This window comes from Eriocheir sinensis, chromosome 40 (genome assembly GCF_024679095.1).
Source record: "Eriocheir sinensis breed Jianghai 21 chromosome 40, ASM2467909v1, whole genome shotgun sequence".
Taxonomy (NCBI): domain Eukaryota; kingdom Metazoa; phylum Arthropoda; class Malacostraca; order Decapoda; family Varunidae; genus Eriocheir; species Eriocheir sinensis.
This window is the reverse complement of record NC_066548.1, coordinates 7,441,597-7,469,596: the sequence shown is the minus strand read 5'-3', so window position 1 is coordinate 7,469,596 and position 28,000 is coordinate 7,441,597. Positions and strand designations below refer to the sequence as shown.

The 28,000-nt window shown below is 38.0% G+C and overlaps 2 protein-coding genes across 7 annotated transcripts in view; one reads left to right on the top strand and one right to left on the bottom strand.

Annotated features, from left to right (window-relative positions):
* The first annotated feature begins 112 nt into the window (after positions 1-112).
* LOC127009299 (DNA polymerase subunit gamma-1-like) lies at positions 113-15,313 on the top strand. Of its 4 annotated transcripts, none has more exons than XR_007761782.1 (11): positions 113-237; positions 2,619-5,345; positions 5,864-6,025; positions 7,014-7,207; positions 7,501-7,722; positions 8,225-8,471; positions 9,420-9,514; positions 10,210-10,301; positions 11,330-11,578; positions 12,314-12,488; positions 15,165-15,300. XR_007761782.1 is itself a non-coding variant. In XM_050882249.1 (10 exons), exons 2-9 carry the CDS (start codon positions 2,639-2,641, stop codon positions 11,571-11,573), a joined length of 3,963 nt encoding a protein of 1,320 aa, XP_050738206.1. In that variant the 5' UTR covers positions 113-237; positions 2,619-2,638; the 3' UTR covers positions 11,574-11,578; positions 15,165-15,313. The 4 variants fall into 4 exon arrangements, 2 of the variants coding, with proteins under 2 accessions (XP_050738206.1, XP_050738207.1); XR_007761781.1 differs by having other exon boundaries at positions 12,150-12,488; XM_050882249.1 differs by lacking the exon at positions 12,314-12,488 and having other exon boundaries at positions 15,165-15,313.
* LOC127009300 (5'-AMP-activated protein kinase catalytic subunit alpha-2-like) overlaps positions 13,590-28,000 on the bottom strand; it is a 26,871-nt gene continuing 12,460 nt past the window's right edge. Inside the window, exons 11-16 of one of the 3 annotated variants that reach the window (XM_050882251.1) lie at positions 26,617-26,658; positions 22,847-22,924; positions 21,710-21,780; positions 21,414-21,588; positions 20,277-20,427; positions 13,590-16,508 (exon numbers count right to left, since the gene is read on the bottom strand). In XM_050882251.1, the coding sequence (XP_050738208.1) occupies positions 20,336-20,427; positions 21,414-21,588; positions 21,710-21,780; positions 22,847-22,924; positions 26,617-26,658 (458 nt within the window). In that variant the 3' untranslated portion in view covers positions 13,590-16,508; positions 20,277-20,335. The other 2 variants (XM_050882252.1, XM_050882253.1) reach the window with 2 other exon arrangements.

The window sequence follows — 28,000 nt, the reverse complement described above, 5'->3', positions numbered from 1 at the left end:
TAGCCTGACATGACACACCCTTTGATTTTCCTGTTATTTCTTCGTTTTTCTGTCCTTTTCCAAGCATGTGCAACCCCTCTCTGCGAGCTATTTTTCAGCTGCGAGATTATTCCTTCTCCAGCGGCATGGCGAGGCGGGACGGGGCTTGAACCTTGAACTAATAATTACCTACGCGTGTTCACCAAGAAAGAGGACCTGTTTTCGAGTGACATCTTGAGGTCCTACCAAGTTTAAAACGTAAGACTCAGTTCGGTTCACGTGGTTAAGTTTATCAGTCGAGGGAAGTGTGGGTAATAGGTGACCACTTAACACTGTATATTCGTGGTGGAGGAAATTGTTTAGTATTTTTAGTATTCTCATGTATTGTTTGGGCTTTGTTAGTTAGTTAATTTTGTTTCCGTATGTGGAGGCTGATTCACTGTTCTTGGTATTACTCCAGAATTACACCCGACTCCAGAATCACACCCGACACCAGAATCACACCTGACTCCAGAATCACACCTGACTCTAGAATCACATTCGACTCCAGAATCACACCTGACTCCAGAATTACACCTGACTCCAGAATTACACCTGACTCCAGAATCACACCTGACTCCAGAATCACACCCGATTCCAGAATCACACTCGACTCCAGAATCACACCCGACTCCAGAATCACACCCGACTCCAGAATCACACCCGACTCCAGAATCACACCCGACTCCAGAATTGCACCTGACTCCTGAATCACACCCGACTCCAGAATCACACCCGACTCCAGAATCACACCTGACTCCAGAATCACACCCGACTCCAGAATTACACCCAACTCACTGTGGGGGATGACAATATTATTTATTCAGAATCACACCCAACTCACTGTGGGGGATGACACTTTATTATTTATCCAGAATCACATCCTACTCACTGTGGGGGATGACTATTATTTATCCAGAATCACACCCAGCTCACTCTAGGGTTAACACTAGTACTTACCCAGAATTGCACCCAGCTCATTGTAGGGCTGAAACTTTAGTGTTTATCCAGAATCACACCCAACTCACTGTGGGGATGACACTATTATTTATCCAGAATCACACCCAACTCACTGGGGGGGGATGACACTTCATTATTTATCCAGAATCACACCCAACTCACTGTTGGGGGGGGGGGGGATGACACTTTATTATTTATCCAGAATCACACCCAACTCACTGTAGGGTTAACACTAGTATTTATCCAGAATTGCACCCAACCCACTGTAGGGCTGAAACTTTAGTGTTTATCCAGAATCACACCCCACTCACCTACTCCAGCAAATCAAAATTGGTGGCATATGCTAAGCTGCACATCGCCTCAGTGCTCTCCCTCTTCACATGAGCCCTCAAGCCTATGGTGGGCAAGAACCTAGCACCTCGGGACACAGGACCGGTATGACATCTGGGTTACCTCATATACACATTTCCTCTACTTGTTCTTTTTCTTCTTCTTTGGTTAGTTACTGTCCATCTACCATTCTTGGTTTGGACTTGTAAAGATCCTCCTCCATCTTACTCAAGCCCTAAGCTTCAATGGGACCGATTGCCCCTGCCGGTATCACACCCAGACCGCTGCTTCCTAGCCAGGCCTGGTAATCACTACACCACAGAGGCAGATTGTTCTGGATTCTGGTTGTTGACACTATTTTTTGTTAATAATAGCTGGCTAGGTCAGATCAGGTCATGTTCAGTGTTGCTCGCATTAAAACTGATCTATGTTTAATGCCCCCAGACATGGATAAGGACTCCAAAAGCCTTGAGCCTGGGTTTACCCTTTGACTTGACATTTAGAGAGCCTGCCTCATGTCTCGAGGGATGGGGGTTCAAATCTCAGGCAGGTTCTTGAATAAAAGAATTGTCCGAAGTAGATCAATTTCTTGTCAGGGGTGGGTTATTGGTTGGCATCCTGTCCTGTGTCTCCAGTGCCAGGGCATGAAATAAATGACTCCCAGATTCAGGATGTTGGTATCTGAACATTTGTGTTGATTGATGAAGACAAGCAGGTCATTAGGTACATCCCTGTACCTCGTAACATTTGATCATTCCCTGGAATGCAGCCACGCAATCCTTTCTACTCACGCAGACGCAGTAAAGCTTCCCTTAATTGAGTCTTTTAACAGTCCAGCACAGACTAACGTGGGAAAGCCCTGAGACATCCCTTGAGCTTTTGTGCTTTTAATGTAAAGTGATAGGTTTTATTTCTTTGACGTGATGCGCCATGTATTCTGGGTTTCTATAACCGTCCTGTTCTTGCACTTGAACATTCAACATTTGTTTAATTATTTGTCCAATGCATTCATTATTTAGATTCTTGTAACATTTTTACTATATATTATATATTTAGTTACTTAAGAGATTGCCTGATGATAAAATGAAGAATTCTCCAAAGCAGTCATAACAATAAACAAAATGCTCTGTTATCTACTGGGGTTTCTCTTCAATATATATATATATATATATATATATATATATATATATATATATATATATATATATATATATATATATATATATATATATATATATATACACACACACACACACACACACACACACACACACACACACACACATTATTTATTCATTAATTTATTTCAGGTGGAAAACCAGTGTTAATCATGCTGCGAACCAGAAAACTGTCTCGGCTTTCTTTCCTGATGTCCCATGCATGGGCCTCCAACCACTGCTGGCTGCCGCTCTCCTACTGCAAGATGCATTTCATCAGAAAGAAGCATAAGTCATCCAAGGTTGTCAAATACATCCAGTACAAAAAAGAGGATATCAAATCTGAACAGAGTAAGAAAGAAGTTAACAAAATACCAAATAAGGTCTCTCTGGAGTTCCAAGGAAACAGTAAATCTTACAAAACATTGAAAACAATACCTCCAGTTTCTCAAGAGAAAAGCTTTGCCAGAGTCCCCATTGAAACTGCAGCAAAGACAGAAATTGAGCAGGAAGAGTGTGATGATGTCCCAAAGATACAAGTTGCCTCAGTGGGGGAGGTTCTGGAGAAGGTTGCAGAACTTTATAATGAAAACAGGAGATTCTCTACTTTGCAATTTGCAGAAAGCAAAATGAAAAATCCAATAACAGGAAATCAGTACTCTGGAAAGGGAAACAAAATTAGAATTATTCAGAGTCAGAAAAATGACCATGGTAAGATTCCTAATAATAATAAGAAAAAAATTGTTAAATTTAGTAATGCAAGAGCAATGAGTGGTGATACATCAGTAATGTGTCATGGTAATTCTGGTCCAGTTGATACTGTTTCAGAAAATCATATGGTTAATCAAATAGGAAATGATCCAGAAATAAAAGAGGAAAATAATTCAGAGTTTAGCAGAACAACCACCAGTACAGATGATCTTGATAAGCCTGTGTCAGAACAGGAATTCCACAACATTCGCAGAAATCCTCTTGGCATCCAAATGTTGTCAGAAGGCATCTATAACCAATTGTTTAAGGAAGTAACCAATGAGGGCTGTGAAAAGGAGGATCTGGAAAGAACCAAAGAACACTTACAGACTCATGGGTTGTGGAACAAAATTCCATCAGTCATACCCAGTGTGGAGTTTGAGTTGCCTGAAATAGAAGGTAATGATTTAGACCAGCATTTTCGTGTCATAGCTGAGAATCAGTGTTCTCAGTACAAAGAGCTGCTCAACACGCTGGTGGAAGATGTTCCAAGTCTCCCAAATAAGTGGGAGTTTGCTCCGGGCTGGACACGTTACCATCCTGATGGAAGTTGTTCATCCGTGGATTATCCAGAATGCAGTGCGATAGTTTTTGATGTGGAGGTTTGTGTTACGGAAGGCAACCAGCCTACCATGGCCACAGCAGTGTCAAACAAATACTGGTATTCATGGTGCTCTGAAGCACTCATAAATCCAGATGTTCACTTTGATGGGAGTGAGATTAGAATGGAAGAACTGATTCCACTTGAAACTTCAAGCAGCATGAATCCAGTGCCCTCACACTCTGGGCGGGTTGTTGTGGGCCATAATGTTAGTTATGATCGCCTGCGAGTCCGGGAGCAGTATTTGTTGAAGGAGACACCCCTTCGGTTTGTTGATACAATGTCCCTCCACATTGCTGTTAGTGGACTAGTGTCAGAGCAGCGGGCCTTGCTGATGAAAAACAAAGGTGAAAAAAAAATTAGGCTGCCATGGATGTCTGTTGGTTGCCAGAACAGCCTGGTTGAAGTGTATAAATTTTATTGCCGTCCTGAAAAGGGTCTAGAAAAAAGCACAAGAGATGTGTTTGTTGATGGTACCTTGAGTGATGTAAGAGAAGACTTTCAGAATCTGATGAGTTATTGTGCTACTGATGTGACAGCAACTCAAAAGGTTCTGGCTAAGTTGTTACCATTGTTTTATGAGCGGTTTCCTCATCCAGTAACATTTTCTGGAATGCTAGAGATGGGCCTCACATTTCTCCCTGTTACAAAGAACTGGGAAAAGTACATTGAAGCTTCAGAAGTTCAGTATCACCAAGTTGAGAGGCAGCTGAATGAGGAGCTTGTGAAACAAGTCCAGGCAAGTCTTGGCTCTATGAAGAATAAAGAGTATGAGAATGATCCCTGGCTATGGAGCCTTGACTGGGCCCAACCCAAAGCTAGGGTGAAAAAACTGCCTGGCTACCCAAATTGGTATAGAAAGCTCTGTGCACGTACGGGTGAAAGAGAAGGCACTCCAGAGCCTGAAAACATGAGTACCAGTTTGCAGATTGTTCCAAAAATTCTAAGATTGACTTGGAATGGATTTCCACTACACCATGAAAGGAAATTTGGATGGGGTTATTTGAAACCTGTGTACCCCTCTTTCAAGGATATACCACAGTCTGAATGGGATTCCTATGCAGTCAATAACACTAGTGAACCAGTATTTCCTGTGAAGGCTTTGTATGATATTTGTAATGAAAATGTCACAAGACAGTCAACAGCTCTACAAGATATTTCTCAGTATGATGAAAACTTGAATATACATGACCTAGAGTTAGGCAGCAAAAATAAAGGCCCTACAAAGAAAACAGGAGGCACAACTAGTGAAGAGGGGAGCTTGAAGGATATAGGCATCCCAGGGGTGGGGTTCGTTCCACTGCCACACAAGGACGGTGCAGGATGTCGGGTTGGCAACCCATTGGCCAAGGATTTCCTGGGAAAGATAGAAGATGGCACATTAACCAGTCACTTGGGTGATGTTGCAAAGCTTGTGTTGGAGACCAGCAAGTCATTGTCCTATTGGAAGAACAACAGAGATCGCATCCTTTCTCAGATGGTTGTGTGGAATGATCATTCTGTCTTACCACATGAAGTCACATCACATGGTACGTAACTTTTCCCCTTATTCCTCATTCTGTGTCTTATGTATTTTTTTGCAGCTTCAGATGTATGATAAAGTTCATTGAGTAAGCACCACTAGACTGGTTACCAGTACCCATGAAGTGGGAAAAAGAATTGTTTCCTCAAGTTGAGTAATTGTTCATATATATATATATATATATATATATATATATATATATATATATATATATATATATATATATATATATATATATATATATATATATATATATATATATATATATATATATATATATATATATATATATATATATATATATATATATATATATATATGTATGCTGAAGGGAGTCACCTGTTGAATGCATATATCTGATTTACTATAATAGTTGAATGGATGTAAGTGGACATGTACTAATTTTTTTGTATTTCCAGAATTGAAGGATAAAAATAATATGCTGAAGTGGAGAACTGGCATGTTTATTATAATTGCACAAAGCTTTATTAGTACTGGACTAATATCTTAAGTTTTCAACCCAAGATGCCTACACGAGAGAGAACAAGTATGGGATCATAGTGCCCATGGTTGTCTCCGCTGGGACCATCACCCGGCGGGCAGTGGAGCGGACCTGGATGACAGCTTCCAATGCCTACGCGGACCGAATAGGCTCAGAGCTGAAGGCCATGGTTGAGGCTCCGCCGGGTAAGGTTACGCAGATATTTAAGCCAATTCTTTTTAGGAGCAGTGATAGGCTTTTTTTTTTTTTTTTTTTTTTGCTTTTTGAACCTTGAACTGTCTCCTTTGCTGTAAAAAAAAAAATAAATAAATAAAAAAATAAGTTTAGAAGTTATTTGAAGTACAGTAAAACCCCTTTAAGCTGGTATTCTTTTATTAGAATTGTGGATAAATTACCATGGCACAATAGAGTAACATAATATTTTTTAGGTCATTTAAAACTGCCAGAAAAAAAAACAATAAATTATAACAAATAAAAAGGAAGAAAAAATATATGATCCCCATATTAAAAGAAAGTATAAACAAGATTAAAAGAATACTAAGAGTAGCAACCATAATGGTCCCCAGCTTGACAGACTAAACATACAAGGAAGGACCAGAAATGTTGGGGCTGTCGTCCTTAAAAAAAAAAAAAAAAAAAAAGGTGACGATTGCAGTGTTCAAGGTGATGAAGGGAACAGACAAATAATTGATAGGGAAGTTTGTATGGGATGGAGGAGCAACTAGAGGACATGGAAGGATATTGAAAAAGCTTTGTACTGCTTGTATGTAAAGTGGAAAAAGGAACCATTTACAAGGCAGAAAGTGGCTCATCCTTGTAATAATATAAGACTTGTCATTGGGTCTTGCATCACCTCTATATGCCAATAGGCCTGGCCTGTGCTTGAATTACACTTTATTCCTGTATGCTTACATGGTAAATGGTTTTATTTTTTATTTATGCATTTTTTTATCAAAATATTTTTGGGGGGTGGAGGCCACTTCCATAAATCATTAAGGTCTCAGTCCAAATTATTCAGAGTTAAAGAGGTTTTAGAGTATAGCTATGAGTGATGCAGGAAATATGCAAACACTGAAGTACTGTAATATACATGCTTGCTGCATTGATCTGTGCTTCCCATGAAGGAATATACCACTTATTATAGTCATCAACATTTTTTGTGTTTTCCTACAGGTTATAAATTTGTTGGTGCTGATGTAGACTCCCAGGAACTGTGGATTGCATCATTATTGGGAGATGCATACTTCACTGGAGAGCACGGGGCCACTGCTCTTGGCTGGATGACTCTCCAAGGGAAGAAGAGTGATGGAACAGACATGCACAGCCACACGGCTCGCAGTGCTGGAATTTCCCGAGACCATGCCAAGGTTAGTTTACCAAAAGTACAACTGTAACTATTTGAACTCTAAAGCTATTTCCCATAATAACTGATTAATTTTGAAAGTAAGAAAACAAGCTGAAGGAAGTATCAAGGTTGATTATGCTAGTTATTAAGCTCTGTTGTAATAATAATGCTGTGCCTATGAAATCAAAAAATGTTTCATCTTTTGCATTCAGAACACAAAGAAGTTTTTGAGACCCCTTTTTGGGGAGTGAAGGGTGAAAAATGCATTTTATATATAACACTGGAAAATATGATAGATATAAATACATTTTTCAGGTCATTAACTATGGGAGAATTTATGGTGCTGGACTGCGATTCATCCAGAGGCTCCTGAAGCAGTATAATCCCAAACTGTCTGACCAAGAAACTAAAAGGAAAGCAGAACACTTGTTTGCAGTGACCAAGGGGGAGAAGGGCTGGTACCTGAATGAGGTTGGGGAGCAGCTTGCCCTAGATATAGGTCATCCTGTGCCTGAAGAACCCCTGCCTCGAAGGAAGGTAACTCTTGGCCAGAAATTATGAAGTTTTCCACCAGCATAGATTCATTATCACAGACCAGTCCAGTGGGGCAACACATCATTGGCAGTGACAGTGTCTTAATCAAAAAGAGTTATCCAGGCATAGTATATTTATGAATAGATATGTTTGTATTCTTTTCATCCATTTCATTCATATTTAGATCCATTTGGTTGTGTACCATTGATAGGTATCAAACAACTCAACTCCATAGGCAGATACAAGGGTCATTTGTGTCCTTTTTTGCCATTTTTGCTAGAGCTGCATGTTGCATTTGAATTCTGGATACAGGTTGCTGCAAGCCTTTTTTAAACTAGAATAAGTTGTGCCATTATCAACTTGCCACTCGATGATCAGAATTTTATAACATTTCCCGAACAACATTTACACCATTGGTTTTCATTGTGATATGTTGTTGCAGAGTCTATTATATTTATCTACACTTCCCATTTTTCACTCATAATAATACATAAAATTGTTTTAGATCACAAAGCTCTTATGGCAAGCCCGTGAGAGCAACTATGGAGCTAGTTTTTCTGAGATAGTGGAAACCCCTCCTGTGTGGATTGGAGGATCTGAGTCTCACATGTTCAACTGCCTGGAGGCCATCGCTCGGTGTGAAGAGCCAAAAACTCCAGTGCTGGGTGCTCGTATGACTCGAGCCCTTGAGCCGTACTGGGTGGATAACCAGTTCATGACTAGCAGGGTGAACTGGGTGGTACAGAGCTCAGGTAGGTGAACCATTCTGTATCATTTTGACTTCCCTGTTGATATATTGAAGGCATAATAAGGCAGATTTAAGTGTCATTATACAATTCTTGCTGATGCAAAAGGGACCGGTGGTTCTGACTGCAGGGATGTGATTTCTCTAGTTTTATACAAACTTTGGCATTTTAAGGTATTTCAGTTATATAGGGTGCTCAGTGATGCCAAGCACATTCAACTGATATGAGACTGTCACTGGATATCATGAGCACATGCCAAGTCCTTCAGTCTCTCAATATGAAACCCATTGGTTATATTTTGAAATTCTTTTTTGACCTGACACAGCTTGAGTGTAGCAACATGACCCTATGATCAGCAGAAAAGGAGGTAGAGGTCTGTCAGATATCATGGATCACTCAAGCTCCCTGACCCATTCAAGTGGTGGATCTTTGGGCAGAAACTTATATTTTCATTCATTTATATTATAATTAGTATATTAATGTAATTGATTGACAAGGGCATCATGACTAGATTATTGCTGCTTACCAGTCATCAAGCACCACCAAGTCATTGTTTATTTATTGGCAATGTTATCAAAGTACCATGTTATTGCTGTTTAATTAACCAGTTATCAAGCACCACCAAGTATTCATAGTGTTACTGATTGGTATTGATTTCATATTAGATTATTGATGTTTACCTAGTCATAAAACCTCAAAATATTGGTAGTTTTGTTGAGTGGCATTGATATGTTAGATTTTTGCTGTTTAACCAATCATCAAACCACTAAATATGGATTAGGCTCAAGATGAAAATGATCATCAGGTAAGCTCTCAAAGGTCACAGTCATCCCTTAAGTGTTGCCTCTTGTTTGTTTTCTGCCATTTCACACAAATCCTATTGGATAGAAGGAACCAATTATACTTAAAGATGGTAATCTGAGAAACTTACCTGGAATATTATTACTTTTGCAGCGGTGGACTACCTGCACATCATGCTGGTGTGCATGCGGTGGTTGTTCACCAAGTACGGCATCTCCGGTCGCTTCTGCATCAGCATTCATGATGAGGTATGACAAATAACATGTTTGGTAATGACTACCTCTTTATTATGATTGCTGGTCATTAAATTGTCTGAAAATGCAGTGATTCTTGGGTAAATATGAATTTATGTATGTAACAGTTATTCATTTGCCATGGAGCTTACATGCATAAGAGGTACCACAAAAAGCCAATATAGTAATTAGTCTAATTAATTAAGTACTGTACCTGTAATCAAAGACTGTCCTTTGTGAGCCTGTAATACATTGCTTATGAATTTTTCTCATCTATCAGACAATTTGTAACTGAAACTTATCATGTTTCTGATTAAAAAAATCTCATCATGTGTGATGATGGCACTGTCCCTATTGTATTGTTTTCAAAAACCTCTGTGAATGTTTGAGGAAAAAAGAGTAAAGATGTAAAAGACAATAGGAAATAAATTTTGATAAGAAGACTTATCAGAGTGAATAAATAAATATATAACTTGAAACCCAAAGTTATGGTTGATTTGTATGTGTGGTTGAGTAAACTTTGTACTTTAGGAGGATTACAGACTTCAGCTGCAATCAAGTTCAGTCTCATTGATCACAGTATGCACTTAATTTAAAATATTTACATTGTCATTTTTCTTATTTTGACTTTTTGTTACATAAGAAAATTAGGTTTATCCAGAGGAAACTTTAGATAGGCAATGAACAATAATCAGCATAATATGATGCAGGTACGATACTTAGTGGCGGAAGGAGACTGTCATAGAGCAGCGCTGGCCCTCCAGATCACCAACCTTCTTACACGGGCATACTTTGCCAGCAGGTGAGTGACTGGAGCATAAATCTTCATACTGACACCATCATTATGGCCTTAGTCACCATAATTAGCACTGCATCACCCTCATTATCATCTCTATAATCATGATTATTATCTCTTGTCATTATGATTACCATCATCAGCAGCAGCAGTACCTACAAGCACAGGCAACCCCCATTATTCGACTGCTGTTATTCAACATTTCATTTATTCGAAATTTCAAAATCTCTACACTTGTTCATTGTTTTGACATATAAGCTATTATTTTGACTCTTTTTATGCCATATCAAATATTAATTTTCAAACTGTACTAGACATCTGGTAGTGCTCGTCTTGTGTGTGGGTGTGGAGGGTGGGGGGGAGGTGACAGTTGGACATGAGGGATGATATGAAAATGAAACTATTGGCCAATGCAATTTCCTCTGCTTGTTGTGGAGAGAAGTAAGTGAGGGGAAGGAGAGAGGATGGGAAGGGGAAGAAGAGATAACAGGAAGAGAGAAGGGAGGAGGGGAAGGAGAGGAGATAGTAAAGGTAAGGTAAAGTTGGGGGCTTATGTTAAAGCTGCAAATGGCCTCAGTACTCATCTCCATTACATTGGTCCTTGAGCCTGTGGCAAGAAAAATAATCCAATACCCCAGGACACAGGGCCAGTATGACATTCTGGTTACCACAGTTTACCTTTCCCAGGTTTACCCAGGTATCCATCTATTGACCAGCCCAAAAGGGAGGCTGAACAGGTGGGTGAGCTGCACACCGATTCCCCAGGACAGGATATGACCCTAGACCCACAGATTCATAGCTAAGCGTGCTAACCACTCCATCACAGAGGTGAAAGAATAAGAGATGAGGGGAAGGGATGGGGACAAGATGAGGGGGAAGGAGAACAAATGAAGGGAAAGGAAAAGGAGAATCTGGTTGTGAGAGAATTTTCCTTATCCATTCTCCTTTTCTTTTATTTTATTTATTTATTTATTTATTTTTTATTTATTTATTTTATTTATTTATTTATTTTTTTTTTTTTTCTTTTTTCCCAGACTGGGGTTCAAAGACTTGCCGCAGTCTGTCGCCTTCTTCAGTGGTGTGGACATTGACCAGGTGCTAAGAAAGGAGCCCCACATGGACTGTGTTACTCCCTCCAACCCCCAGGGGTTGATGAAGGGGTATAGCATCAAGCCAGGACTGACACTGGATATACATGAAATCATAAAGTCAACTAATGGGAAACTGACTAAAGCTGATGCTGGCTGCTGTGAAGAGGCAGCTGAAAGTGAGGATTGACAAAGGTATGTATATGTATACCTTGTTAAGAAGGGTCAGTGCAATGACTGCTAAACTGTGCTAAACTATAATCAAAATTTTGGGAATTAGCGGCACCTTAACCCTTTAACGCCTGAATTATTTTCTCACTGATAAAAGAAATATCTGATACTTTCTTCATGTTCATTTTGCTGCACAGTTGACATATATATATATATATATATATATATATATATATATATATATATATATATATATATATATATATATATATATATATATATATATATATATATATCAATTTACATGGATTTTTTCAAATGTGACAAAACGTCACACTCATCCTTGAGCATTTAAGTTCAGTTTGTATCTCTTGGAAGTTCAATATATATATATATATATATATATATATATATATATATATATATATATATATATATATATATATATATATATATAGATGGATAGATAGATAGATAGATAGATATAGATATAGATATATATTAGAGAGAGAGAGAGAGAGAGAGAGAGAGAAATCATCATGTGACTGCCTGAGATCCTTACCATCATCCTGACTCATGGCATTGTGCTCCACAGTGCGCTGTATGCAGAAGAATCAAAAGGAATCCAATTTTGCAAGACGTGTAGTTTTACTTGCGAAGGCCAAAGTCAACGAAATAGTTACGTTTGAACAGCTATCCTAAATGCAACTTTATAAATGCGAATGATTTACTGTTTTTATACCTTTATTTTCACCAAAGATATGGCAACTACGACAAATAAAATGAAGCAAAATACTCACCAATGAGTGAGAGAAATGGAAGAAAAAACCCGCACACATGTGAATGCATCTTGAGATGCCAAATACCATCTATAAACTGCATTGCCAGTGACAGGAGCACTCAGTAGAGCGTGACGATTCCGCAGCACCCAGCGGTGAGTTGATAAGGTCTACGGTCTTAACATGCCATCCATGTACTTCAAACGTAACAAAATCGTTACCATCGTCGCTTTAGGTTTAAGGACTATGAGAGGCTGTCTTGTCAACTCGCCACAATTCTGCTTATTCAGTTTTTTTATCGTTTTCCTTTTTAGATTTGTATTTGTGATGAAGCTAAACATTATTTAAAAATTTACATGATTTTTAAATTGGGGGAGTATTTTTTAAGCCTGAATCTTACATCACAGGTAAACAAACCAAGGAAATTTTCATTGTTTACATTGCAGTGTATGAATGAAGGGATTTAATGGTTTTCAAAAGCACTCAGGAAATCATTTTACCTAGTTTCATGATATTAGTAAACTAGATTCAATATTGTGTTGTGAAAACATTATTGTTACTAATTACTGCTAATGAAACTTTTGTACAGGTACCTCTCGTTTTACGCGAGTTTGGTTCACGCGTTTTTTAAATAACGCGGGGTCCAAAATCCAAAAAAATGTTTAATTTACACGTTTTTTTCACTTATACGCAATATTTTGTGGAGTGGCCACCAGATGTCTCACGCAACTGGACTCACACGGCGCCGCGGCCACACAGCTGAGCTCAGTTCTTCCCATGCGCCACTTGAACAACAATACAGTACCCACGCTGCCACGCTACTCAACAATAGGGGTGGGCAGGTACCAGCACCAATACCAGTTCTAACGGTACCAGCTAAACGGTACGGCACCAGTACCAGACTGCTCGGTACCGGTACCATTACTAGCCAGTCTCTCATGGTGTCCCTCATTTCTTCCTCACACGAGTGAGGCTTAGTGCCTGAGTGGATACCTCGGTGATATGGATATTCTCTCTCTCTCTCCACTGAATGAAGTGAATATTTATTTTTCGATAGAAACCTACCTCTTGTTTGATTTACATTGTTTTTGATTTATGCGACGTCTTCAAAGACACAATACTCGCGTAAATCAAGAGTTACCTGTACTCATTTTGGTGATAATGTTTTTACAGAGAGCTCCCTCTATATCCTCCAGTTTATCCAAGTTGGTCAGATGTATCACAGTCACTGTAACACAAGTTTCATAAACACAACCTTTCGTGTTCATAATTTATTTATTATATGTTCTTTTACAATTTTTCTTTTAGAAAAAATATTCATTTTGCAGTGTATAAAATTTACAATCCTTACAACATATATTATATCCAATATAGCATTATATAATAGACATTGCACTGCTAATCTGAATTCTTTTAATAGAATTCATATGAATTAACTTTATTCTTTGAAGGCTAAATTCAAACAAAAAAATCAAAGGTACAATGCTTGAAAACATTAACAAACATACAGTAGTTACTGACATTGCACTTAAAAATTGATGAAGAAACTAGGGTGTTTTGCAGAATGACACTTTTTCAAAACCTGGCCCTGCAGCCTTCATGGTGAAGATCAGATTTTAAGGTTAAGCTTAGAATCTAGAAATTCCCTTATCTAACCACCAGTCTCTTCAGAATGAATTTGTATGTGAATATATATATTATATGCCATTAGACACCTCTATGCAGCTCAGCCAGCCAGCAGGATGTTTGCTTGCATTTATGAAATTCTGGCAGCTTGCTTGTCTTTTGCTCTTTGTTATTGTGGTTGCATTGAGATGGGAACTTTGCTCATCCAGCCTAAATTACATTGTACTATTTATTTCAGGAATCAGAGAAAAGTAGACTAAGAGAAGCTAAAATTGAAAAAAAAAGGCTGTGATGACAGAAGTGCAGCATGTGCAAGCGGAAGTTATATGAGATTAAAATATTAAAAAGTAATAAGTTTATTTAAGATTCGGAAAACATGCCAAGGCGACTTCTAACTCATGTTTTTGGGAGTTTTGTGTGTGTGAACAAATCTGACATTTTTCTTTGAAAACTGAAGTTTTAACCAATTTTTATAAACTATCCAACCCCAGCTAAATAATGTAACCTACTAGATAACCTTGCCCCACCAACTTAGTAGCCTAGCCCTAGTCATTTAGTAACTTATGTTTAACTCGGAAAATTGTATAAAAAAAAAAAATTGTGATTAAAGAATTACCCCGAGCTAAGTGATTGATACTGTACAGCTCTGCCAGGATTGCAACAGACCCCATCTCTCACTAAGAAGCTGCCATGAGTCAGGATTGAGTTTACTACCTTTTGGTTAGGAGTCGAGCACTGTACCCACTTAGCCCCCTCACAATATGAAGTATGAGGTTTAGTGAGCAACAAGACATGGTCTGGGATGAATGGTAGATTCCCCAGCAGGGTCCAGGCAGGCTCTAGAAATTCCCTCAGTTTTATTTTCTCAACATATTTATTTCATGCTAAATCTTTTATGTAAGAAAAATACAGTAAAAAGTTTGTAATACGGTTTAGGTGTAACAACACATCGCATAATGCATGAAAATCGTAGGAGTAAATACAGCAACACAGCCAAACTGTGGCATGTCAAATTCATGGTTGAAAAGTGCCGGTCCAGTGTGCATGCATGATTTAGTGGGAGAGGAGAATTAGGACAATGACCTACTATTCAAATTTTGTGTACATACAATTTCATAGTTATATCCCTCCCAAAACTTTTTTGTTAGATTTAATTAACCAATATTCATTTGGCATGTCAATGTGTTCTCTTGTACCTCCCTTAGACAGTAGGGCTGGGCAGACACTGGTACTGTTAGTACCAATACTGCAAAGTGGTAAGCAAAGGGTCAAGAGTGAGATGTGGGACAGCCCAAGATGCCATGCTGTGGACTGAGTATCACCTTGTCACCAGGATAGCACCACCAAGCTGCCAGTCTGCAAGGTGCTCTTATCTTATTTATTACATAATTATTATATTCATATTTATAACATCTATTATACTGTTTTGTTTATTTGTAGTTACTATTATTATTATTAATAATAATTATCAATGGTTTACAAAATAATGAATAAGTAAAATTGAAGGTTAAACTCGAATAGAGTACGTAGGTAATTTGATTTATGGTTTAAGGTTGAAAGTTTTGCATATACACATGGCTTAACCAAAGCTAACAGCTAATAGTGGACTCTAGCAAGGAGACACCAGCTTGGTGCAGACTACCTTTGACTCAGGCCTTACTCCTCTTTGTGTTGATACCAACACCATGATGGTCTCAGTAAGCAGCACTTCAGTAGCGAACACCTTAGTGCCAGGCACTGGCAACTATCAGACCTAAGCCAGTGCAGCCTTGCTGAAAGCCTTAACTTTGGGAGTACCTGTACTGGTACCATCAGTACCAGAGTTTTCAAGTACTGTTACTCTTAGTACCAAAATTAACAGTACCTGCCCAGCCTTTGACAGCACTGATTTGAATACTAAATGCAACTTAACTTCAAATTTTCAGTTCGGACAAGCCTGTGCTGCACTAACACAGTCCATGTTGACCAGTAGTTGACATGGTCTGTTGTAGGTAGTTCCCATTGTATTGGTTTGTTATAATGAAAGATTACAATTTTCTGATACACTTAACATGCTTAGTATCTATGGAAACATTCTATCTTGCTTTAGAAGCCTGAAACCCCTATAATGACTGGTTCACCATTTGTATTCTAAATACCTTATTTACACACCAATTGATTTGAGTGCAGATGAACCTAGCAATTGTAGGGAATAATTATCCAACAAAGTCCAGCTTTATCACATTTTTTTATAAGATTAATCTTAAATCAAGAGTAAAATATGTACAATCATATAAAATATAATTATTCCAATTATTTAAAATGTACAGATACTCATCAGTAAAGTCTTATGGTATTTACCAGCTTCACCTCTTCATATAGAGCAAAAACAATTGCAGTCGTCATGCTGCTGTGACTCTCCCCTAAACATCAACACTAATCTCATGGCAAGTACAGTCTTTTCTTTATTTGCAGGTGATGAAGGGTGGGAAGATGTGAAGAGAACATCGTCTTGTGCATCGAGTGCAAGTTGGAAAATGAAATGAAAAAGGTTGGGGAGTCAGCCAGTCCTGAAAAAAAATAATCATTGCAAATATTTTTTTTTTTTTTTATATAATTGAGTAGTTCTGTAATATCAAGTGCTTAGTCACTTCTACTTCCAAACAATTATAACATGTGTTCCCTCATAAGATTTATCAAAATTTATTCCATACTAATAAATTTCTGGTGGACAGAAGAGGCTTGCACTAGGTCACACATTTAGCAACCTTTGCTTAGTATTTGATAGTACAAATATGATAAATTAGTGCTTGATATGATAAACAATGATGTTCATATGATAAATGATGCTTTCTTGACAATGTCAACACAAGACTAGATGCCAATGACTGATATATCATACAGCTTTGACCAAAATTATCACACTTTGACCTGGTTTATTGTATTGAATTATAAAATCACTATTGATATACGAATATGGCTATTTTCACACTATATAACTTTACACTTTTTCCATGGTTTTTTTGAGAGGTTTTAAGGTTAGCAGAAGACATGTATGAATGCACAGGATTACTTCGTAAGGTAGGAAATGAGATACTGGTGCAGCATTAATATGACCAGTCCATCATCTATTTTAACATTAAATTTTCCAATAATCTCTTACAAGGTTAGACAGACTATGATACACTTTCAGCTGTTTCTGTCCGTTGCTTCTGCCTCTTCCACCCCAATAGCTCTCCTCTTCCTGTACCTGAACCATCTCAATCTCCATACTGATTTAAATCAAATAAATCAAAAAAATATCTTCTCCAACCCTGGCTGGCCATATTAACGCTGTGCCAGTATCTCGTTTTCTACTTTACAAAGTACTGCTGTGCTGTCATACATGTCATCTACTAACCTTCAAACCTCTCAGAAAACCATGGGAAAGAGTGTAAAGTTAAGTGTAAAAATAGTCATGTACGTACACCAAATAGTGCCTTTATAATTTAATACGATAAACTATGTCAAAATATAACTTTTTGGCCAAAGCTGTACAATATCTGTCATTGGCATCTAGTCATGCTGTGTGCAGTGAGAGTGAGTGAGTCACACTGCAACCTCTACTCAGGGAGGAGAGAGCAGTCACATGGGCAGGACTGGGATGATGGGTGAACCCTGCCCAACAAGTCATGTAGTGGGTGAGTTAGGTCACCTCCCACCACGCTGCAATGGACAGATGGAGGGATGGAGGAGACCTCTCTACCTCATTACTGCATCTAACTTGAAAGTAACTTCACTTAAATTAATACTGTATTAATATACACCATTTCAATTTAAGTGAAGTTACTTTCCAGCCAGATCCAGTGATGAGGTCACAGGTAGAGAGGTTTCTTTCCATCCCTTTGATCCCCCCCATCTGTCCATAACAGCATGGGGGGGAGGTGACCTGACTCGCCAACCATATGACTTGTCGGGAAGGGGTTTGGTCACCCTTCCTCGCCCAGCCCTCTCAGGTTTACCCACTCCTTTTTGTATAAAAGACGTGTACTAATTTTCCTTACTTCCACTTACACCTCCTCAAACCATTAAAGCTAGTGGCAGTGTCCACCGAAACTGTCAGGTAAAAGTATATCTTTCATCTGCCAGTGTGGATTTTCTTACACACACACACACACACCAATGTACAATGCTTGTGCAGGTGAGAGATGAGGGGAGGGGAGCAAGGGAGAAAAAAGAAGAGGGAGCTCTACAATACTATACACCTATTCCCCCTTATTTGTTGGTGTAAGGGGACACAGACCCCAGCAAATAGTTTCCACGAATGTTTACCATAGAAAATAGCCTCTAAACCCACAAAAAAATACTGAGCAATTTTGTACAAATTGTACATAATAAAGGATTCCCATTAACTAAAACCAGCATAAAATATAAGCAGCATTCACTGTAATTATGTAAAATTCTTACAAAGATGTAGTTATTGAAATCTCTGCCATTTTCTTTTTCAGCATCAGGTGCTCAATATATCATTTATTATTTAGTAGTTATTGGATAGCCGAGTGTGATATCTTTTCCAGTGGGCGCCAGAGCTGACATCGTGAGCTGGCACTGCACTGACTCACTTCCTGTATCACTACCAATAAAAGAGTACAAGGCTCATTGTCCATGAATACATTTCTCTGCCTTTGAGACCTCTTACACTAATGAAAGCTTCATTCTTTAACAATCAGGTAATAAATATATGAAGTTCATTTAAACACAATCATATCTGCAAGCAGTTGTTCAGCTGATAAACATTTAACAAACAGGTCCTGTCAGCAGTAAAGCTGGACAGGTACTGGTACCAATACTGGGACTAACAGTACCAGCTATACGACACTGTACCAATACCACTGAGTACTGACAGGTCATTATACATGCCTAAATATGCATGTATGATGACCTGTCACTATCAAGAATACTGAATACTGCACTAGTGGTACCCAGCACTACTGGTACTGAGCCATCTGGTACCATTATTGTGTCGTATAGCCAGAGGAAAAGTTTGTTTAGGCATCAACTGAACAGCTCCTTGCAGTTGATCCAGTGTGTTTATGCCCATTTCATATTTTTTATCAACTTTTTTTATATAAAGAAGCATTCATTAGTAAATAATTTGCATGTTACAATATAGTAGTCATTGGAATTTCACTTAACTGTTGAGTTCTCACAATGAATTCTTCCACCATTTTCAGTTTCCAGTGCTTTAGTACACATTTGTAAGAAGTTTATGTAAATTACAGTACAGTTTACAGTACCTAGTGCTGATGAATAGTGCTTTCAGATAATGGAAATGCTTTATTAGGTACAGTTTGTGTAAAATTACTCGGTGTTTCTTTGTGGGTCTAGAGGCTATTTTGGGGGGGGGGGGGGGGGAGCCAAAGACTTGTGGAAATTCTCTTCACGAGGGTCCAAGCCCCTAACCATGTCACCCTAACTTTGGATGTAATGGTTTACCCTTAAACTTATGTATTTGAATGAATATTAAACAGAACAAATTACCTAATCTTGTGTTGTCATATATGTCTTCTATTAACCATCAAACCTCTTGGGAAATGATAGGAAAAACAAGTGTGAAAATAGTGATGAAACATGAGTGCAAACCTGTGATTAGCTGCACCATGGGAGTGCAGAAAATATATGCCTCATTTCATGGATTGATAATGACTGCTTAGCCTCTTCAGAAAATGGGATTAATGATAATGATGGTTCATAAGAAAGTTTCAGAACCTCAAATCCATCAAGCAAAATTTTGAATGCAGTAAATAATTTATTCTAGCTATTAATTTAATTAATTTATAGGACCATTTGGAGTTAGGTTTGTGAGTACTGCAGCTCCAAATCTACTATTTGCAAATATTCTGAAGCATATCCTAGGCTTTAACAATTAAGGCATTCTGTAACCTGAGCTTTTTGTAATGAAAAAAAAAAAAGTATCATGTCTTATTTGCTGAAAAATATGTCAACAATCAGGGCCTGCAAAACACCATAAACATGATATTTGGCGATCCAACCAGCTGGATGGGCTCACTGTCAACAATACAAACCAAGAAGTACTTAACCCGGTAGCTGCGGGGATAATGTTTCTTAAAGGGCCTTCTAAGCGAATTAATGAGAAAAAATTATCACTCATACAAATCATTATACAATACATATCAACACATTTGTGATCAATTTATGCATCCCCTATTTTTGGGAGGTTATGTCAAGGCAAAAATTTGGCCTGTCGCTGGTACGTGGTAAAGCCACAAATTTGGCCCATCACTGCTACTGGGTTAATGCCTTCAGCATCTAATTTAGTTTCCTAACCAAATAGTCACCTTAGCCAGAAGAATGGTGAAACCATCCTGGGGTCATCAGTCAGTCCTAGGTGAGGTTCTCAGCGTGCCAGCTCAGTGATCAAGGCAGCACACATCTCAAAAAATTCCATGACATGATGAGATGTTGGACGGACCTCTTCATCTTCTGAGTCTGCAAACATATTTCCACATAGGTACATTGAAATCAAATTCACCCCAAAGTCCAACTAATCCAAACAATGTACATTTAAGGGCAGTATTCGGCTATTCGGTCTAAAAAATCAATTTTTAAAAAATTTATCATTATTTTGAGGGGGTTGGACGCAGCCAATAGGCCATGGTGGCAGCCGTACAATCACATTTTCGCACGGCGTTGGGTATTTAACCCGTAGAGTACCGTTGACGCGTCTCATGCGTTAAAAGCGATTTGCAATTATATACTGTTGACGCGTTTGCAAGTTACTGTAATTAATCGGAATTGAAAGGAGGCTCCCATGCGCATCTAGACGCTCATATGGGTACAGAGCGTCGACTTGTGAGTCAGCCTAGCCTCTCCCATGCCAATATGCCCCCAGAGGTGACGCCGACCCACTGGGAACAAACGGAAACCCAACGAAATCAAGTCCAAAACAAAGTGAAAACGTCTGATAATCATAGTGAGGTCAGCCGAGTAGTGACCTTGAGCCAGCCACACACACACACACACTGTGGTGTGGGGGGTGCCAGGGAGACCACCAATAAAGTGAGCTGAGGACTGAAAAATACATATTGAGGGGAAAAGTTTGAAAGGTATAAAAAATGGGGGGGGAGGGGGTATAAACAAGAAATGGAAACACTACTGTGGCCACTCCCCTGAGAATTTCCAGAAGAAACCAGTAATCAGAGCCATGAGTGGAAAAATAAGACACTTTTTACTAAGAATAGGGTGCCGTGGAAAAAACATAAAAGAAATGTCAGAGGCAGTGTTTGAAGGGTGCCACAAATGAGGAAGTTTTAGGGTGGGCATATCTAGTGTGAACCTTTACTATTGTTCACCCCTCATTACAGTAAAAATGAAAAATGTATTTGCAGTGGACCAGCCTCATGTACTGTTATGTTGTTGTAATCACCATGAACCCAAACTTGTTATAATAGGTTGGTATTTTCAGTACTACTCACCTTTCTTTTCAATTGGTAGAGGTACCTCAATACCTTCATTGCAGATGATTTTAAAATCTAGGAGGTGTGATCTGTAATCCACCTGATAGAGCTGCAAGGCCATCTGCACACACCCTCCTGTGATGGGGTTCTTGCGACGCACGCGGACATGGAATGGGTTCACCACTTTCCACTCCTGATGAACAATTGTGAACTTGATCACTATACACTTCCATGCAATAGATCAATAGCATATTTTCTCACTTCAATAATATAAAGCATTATACAAACACAGAGATCTGTTGAAATGTACTTACAAAGCCTAGAACTTTCATTGCCTTGTAGACTTCACTCATGATGTCTAGGGGCTTACTCTGAGACCGAATACCTGAAACGAACACACAAGGTTACAGTTACACTCAAGAACCAGACATTGTGAGCAAGTATCAAGAGCTTAAAAAGTCTGTAACCCATTTTAGTATAGTGTCCTCTATTCGTCGCTAATCATTGACCACAAAACACAATGAAGAGCAATTTGTTGAAAACTAAACATTGTACCCCATAAGGATATTATATAAAAGGGTTTGATTAAGACTTGAGTGGTATACAGAGACAAACTATTCATTTCCTGGTTACTTTTTCCCCACCAGACATCTGCTACAAAACTGCACTGTTGTGGATGTTAGGACCAATAACAAACACTGCAATGCAGATCATTTGACCTTCACCCCCTCGGATCTTTTTTTATGAATAAACTCCAATATCGTCATCCCATCACTTTGTGCATAAGTCATAAGGATATTAGAATGTTTAGGTAAAAGTTAAGCCTACTTCTCCAGCTGTGGTGTATTCCTCACAATGGAGCAAACAGTGCTTGGCAGGACAAATTAATGAACAGGAAACCAGTTTTTCCAATATGAATGCATGTAAATAGTTGGGGATATCATGTTCCTTTATCCAAATAAAATTAAAAATTATGAATGTTTCATTTACACCTTTTATTTGTAACATAATAATGAGGAAAAAATGCAGTACATCTGTACTGCCAGCTGGTGGGTTGTTCAGTTTATAGGGTGAGCAGGTGGATGTCTAGAGCAGTTTGAAAATTAATATCTGGCACAAAATTTGAAAAAAAAAGGCTAAACAGAGGGGACTACATTAAAAACAACAAAAAATAAGTATTTTGAAATGTTGAATTACGTAACATCATTAAATGAAAATAGAAATAGAGGTAATACTTGCTGTGAACAGAGTTGTGTTCCAGTGAAAGTGGTCATATAAATATAATGAAAGTGATCATACAGATATGTTGAATGTTGATTTGCTATCCCCCTGTCTTGTCAACCACACAACTGGTCGTCATCTGTTCCCTGTCTTTTTAGTTATAGACATTGCTACTAATAAACTTTACAGCTTTACTCATCCTTCAAAAAAAGAAAACAATGGACACTCACCTAAGTGCCACTTTGCTCTCTTTCCTGGAGTTCCTTTGGGCATGCCACGGTCTCCACTCAGTGCTCGTTCCCTCAACGCTAAGGAAGCACACATAGATGTATAAGAAATACACGACTAAACAAAATCTTTTACATACTCTGCTGAAATACAATCTATGCTTTTTCAATATAAACATGAACACTTGCCTTAATTCATTTTCAGGTTTACCAAATACAATTTCAAAATTTCAATATTTCTGGCCCTTTGACTACATACAACTTGTGAAAAATCCATAAACTTAAGCTATTAAAAGTAACAAGAGGAAAATGGATAAAATTTCTTTAATGAGTAGAAAACATGTTCGAAAACACCTTCATTATGGTAAACCAGTCTGTTCTCCATTAAATTAAATTATAAATTCAATGTATGGCTTTTAATAGAAATACACTATTACTATGACATCCACGTCCTCTGAGGATTCCACACTCCTACTAAGCAAAAAGCAAAGGGACAATGACAGTCACCAAAAGCATAATTATATGACAATACAAGCACATGTTTAAGATAGTCAACATGAAATCAGTCATATTATCAACAATATCGAGCTGCAGAAACTAAAAAATCAGTTTGCACACTCAAGGGCTTACTAGTGTTACCTCACATCCCATCCCCCACCCCAAAGTTAACCACTTACGACACGTAGGAAGGTTGTGTGGGGTGACAGTGCAGAGCTATTCATAACCTGATGCATCACTACAACTATTACCAACTGTAGAAAATGCTCAATGATAAATGCATGTAGTGAGGCAAATGCACTGCTGCCTATTTTGTTTGTCCTAGATGCTCTGCAGAACTAGGTGGCATGGCACTCTGCAGCGGTGGTACTTGTCACAAATTTGAACCACCACCCATGCTTGCACTAAGTAAAGAATGTAAATGTAGCGAAGCAGCAGAAGCTTTGCAGTTATACTAGTCCATTATGTCAAAATTTTCAACTAAACACCTAGATACAAATCTGTTTGGCATTTGAGCCAAATATTAAGACAAAAGTAATCATTGTCAACTGCCTTTAGCACATATTATAAGCAATCCACTGTACTAGGTTATTTCATTAATATAATCTGTTTTATATTCAATATATAACAACTAAAATATGCTTGGATCACAAAGAAATGCACACATTTGAATGACAGATGTAAACAATACTCTGGCCTAACTTTACAGTCATCACGTGTTTGGAGGAAAAGGTTACTGGACCAGTGATTCTCAAACAAGAGGCGCTTGGCTCCAAGGGGAGGAATTTCAGTCCAAAAAGTATCACCAAACTGGGAAAGACTGTACCTTGTGCATTGTATTTATAAAATAAAATATGAATATACAGACTCTTAAGAGGGGTCATAGATAACAGTTAAAAAAAAACCTGCTGCTTCAGACTTAATCCCATTTGGGACAACTCAATAATGTATTGAGGTTTGAAAAAAGTGCTCATGATAACATGATGCTTTGGTGGCATTTTGGTAACTGTAGCTACTACAAGATGCCAATAACTGGTGATCTGGATATGACTGTCTGGAGGCAAAAGCTGGTATCACTATTGGCCAAGTGTATGAATCTGGAATTGGCAGTGACTATCTGAAAAAAATTACTATATGACAAATTGAAATGGGGGAGGAAGTGAGGCAACCTGGGATCACAAAGGGAGGAATGTAACCGGGGACTCCGAAAACCACTGTACTGGAATGTTAATATGGTCACTTCATACATTAGTTAAACACACACCTGACTTACAACATGCAAGAACTGGCATGTTTTACTGTGAAAGATGTCCAAGGAAAAGGAGACAACATGACATAGTGCTTATGCCATCTCTATTAAATTAGGAACCTGTAGACTTATCTTTTGGAATTGTTTGGAATGAAAGAGAAAATATACACCATATAGGCACCACAATAAAATATGCTAGTGCTGAAAATTACTTGTGCAGGCCAAACATTGATGTCTGATCCAATTAGGGATCCTAGGGTTGTTATAATATATTCAAGGCCAGAATTATGGAAACACAAGAGCTTTTAACATCAGAGGAAGCAGTAACAGGTAAAAAAAATCCTGCAATGCTACTGCTCCCCAAAAGAAACTGATAGAGAATACGCCACTTATATTACCAATAATCTTGATTACTGTCACAGCTAACAATCCATTTTACACATACACAAAATGATGAACTCAGCAAACAGAAAAAAACAAAAAGGATTTTTTTTTAGATAAAACTTATAAATCTTTATATTCACACATGGGTGTGTGATTGTGGCTGCACCGTCATCACTGACAAACAATATTCCAACAATTCTGTCTGGTTATTTCCCACTACATTATACTTTCACATAATCATCATGTTCATCCATATGGAAAAACAAGCTCCTCATGTTGTTGTTTTATTTTTTTCATAACTTGTCCACTCAACTATATACCATCTCAACACTGCTGACACAAATTAATCAGTGTATTTCAAGCACAACAATCACACATGCTTTCCCATACAGAAAAAAAGCAAAACATCAAACTCAAATGCTTGCAAATGCTTGCAAAAATGCACACAACTACGAAAAGCCAAAATATTTCTCAAGCTTCCACAGCTCCATGTTGAGTTTCAGCATTAACATGACCTCCTCCCAGGACATCACGGTGATGGCTGGCTCAAACGGCAACACTAGACATTCCAGCTTAACTAAACCTATGCCAATGAGAAAAAATTTATGAATGAGGTTTTTGTTAATTATTTTCCAATGATTTTCAAGTCTCAATATTTTATATTTGCATTATGGGAACTTGGAATAAAATTCTCCATAACCCCCGGTTTATAAAAGGTGACTAAGTGAGATAAGGGTAGATGACTGAGAAGGTATCCTTTGGAACTTGTTTTTCCCATAAAAGAAGCGGTTTTTTATTTTTGTATTTCCATTTGGTATGTCTATTTTCATTGTCTGCCTCTTTCTTAGATACAAATTTCTTTGGGAAGAAACCTACCAAGTCATAGCCTATCCCGTTAGAGCAAAAACATTCCGTTATTCTTCCTGCAGTAGTTGTTGAGTTTAGCCAAAAAATATTAAAGAAAAGCTACAATATTTTATTCAATAATTGTTATATTCTACACCCACCCACCCACCCACACACACACACATGCATGCAAGCACCCACCCACACAAGCACACACTATCAAACCAGTGAAACCACATACTCTAAATACCCCTTACACCTATCTAGACATTAAATTATTGAAAGAAAGAAACATGATTTGGCTCCTACGCTAGGGAACTTTTCTAATAAGTCACACAAGTCTGGAATCATGTCCCGCACTTAGCCTCACAGGAGCAAACAAGGTTGGTTGCACTCCTGAATGTTCCGGCAACGAGATCCCAACTTAAAAAGCCACCTCCCTCTTAGTCACCTTTTGCATACACACAGGGCATGTAGATGTATTTTTTTTAAATTTCCATAAAGACAGTGGTGACTTGAAATGCATAAATATTTACAAATTAATATTTACAAAAATATTCTAGTGCAACTACATTTTTATGTTCCATATTTAGGTCATATTTAGAATTTACTTAGCTGCTGTACTTTTGATTTATGTACATTAAATATCACATGATTCTGAACTAGCAGGGCAACTAGAATTTTTGTTTATGTTCATCTTGACGTGGCTCAAAATTGCTGATCTACATAGATATTTATTACCAACCGTTTTGTGTCTTCCTGGGAGGAATCATGTATTTTTCATCAATAAACTCACATGCTCGTAAATCAGGATGAATCTTGCCAATACCAAGGTGAGCTGTCAAAATTGAATGGAATGCAAATGGTAAAAACTGGATTAATATCCCTGTTGACAGAAACACAAGTATACTACTTACAGAGAGTTGAAGGAAGGAAACCCAAAAAAATACCTAGACATCAACATATTTCTAAATGTATCTACTGTGAAGAAAATCCTCAATACTTACATGAAATCATGCATGTGCTGATGTCTGGAACCACTATTCATTAACACTAACCAAGATACTGAATATATGACTGTTAAGATAATGTCAGCATACATGGGCTCACTGTGATTTTGCATTAAGTAATACATGTTGCTGATGCTGAACCCATGAACCTCAAAGAACTTGATTCCATTTCATAATTTGCATTCTTCTTCCAAAATACAGATTTTCCTTCCATAACTTAAAACTCAAGTGTGCTAACATCCCATTGGAGAAATACATTTTGATAAGGGACCATGCCAAAATTGCAAACTATATTCTAATTCTGAATAAGCTCAAAGATGATGGTGCATGTTTCAAGTTTTCTAACACATTAACAAAATTTATAGAATGGCAATATGTTCATTACACTCTAGTGTCAAGCCAAAGGGAACCTTGTGGCTCAAGGCCTTTTGGTCTGTATGCATCTTGAGCCATTATAGAAACACTTGTATATCCACTCTCATTACATGGTCCATAAATCAAAATTACAAATTATCGATTCCAGAGGTATGTGGTAATTTAAATGATTTTGATTTGCAATGCCTATTGTCACTACATGTAGTTAGTCCATTTACAATATAGGCAGGATAAGTATTAACCCCTTCACTCCGGCAACGCTGACGTCGGCGTCCGACAGTGTCACCGTTAGTCCTCTTCTAAACCTCTTAATCCTCTTCTAAACCTCTTAAGAGGAAATGGAAGAGGATTAAGAGGAATTTAGAGGAGGATTAAGAGGTTTAGAAGAGGATTAATTCTCTTCCATTTCCTCTTGACCCTTTCCATACTGTGACGCCGACGTCTGTGTCACGGATGGAAAGGGTTAAAAAAAAGGCCAAGAGACCATTCAATACAGTTGTAAGGTGAGGCTCACTCCTGACATCAGATTTCTGTAACACCAGAACTACATTGCTTTTCGTCAATTTATAATATATAAAAAATTAAAAAATAATCATGCACCAGCATCTGAGAATCCCAATCATAGAACACTTATAAATAATTTGGTAAATTGCAAAAAGTAATGTGATCTGAATCTCTAAAACAGTTAGAATGAGTGAATGCCCCTGTTATGAGGCTTACTGTTTAAGAGTTACAAGCAGAATTCTAATTTTTCACTAAAATTTGTCGTCAGATTAGTGTGTGAAGCCATCTAAT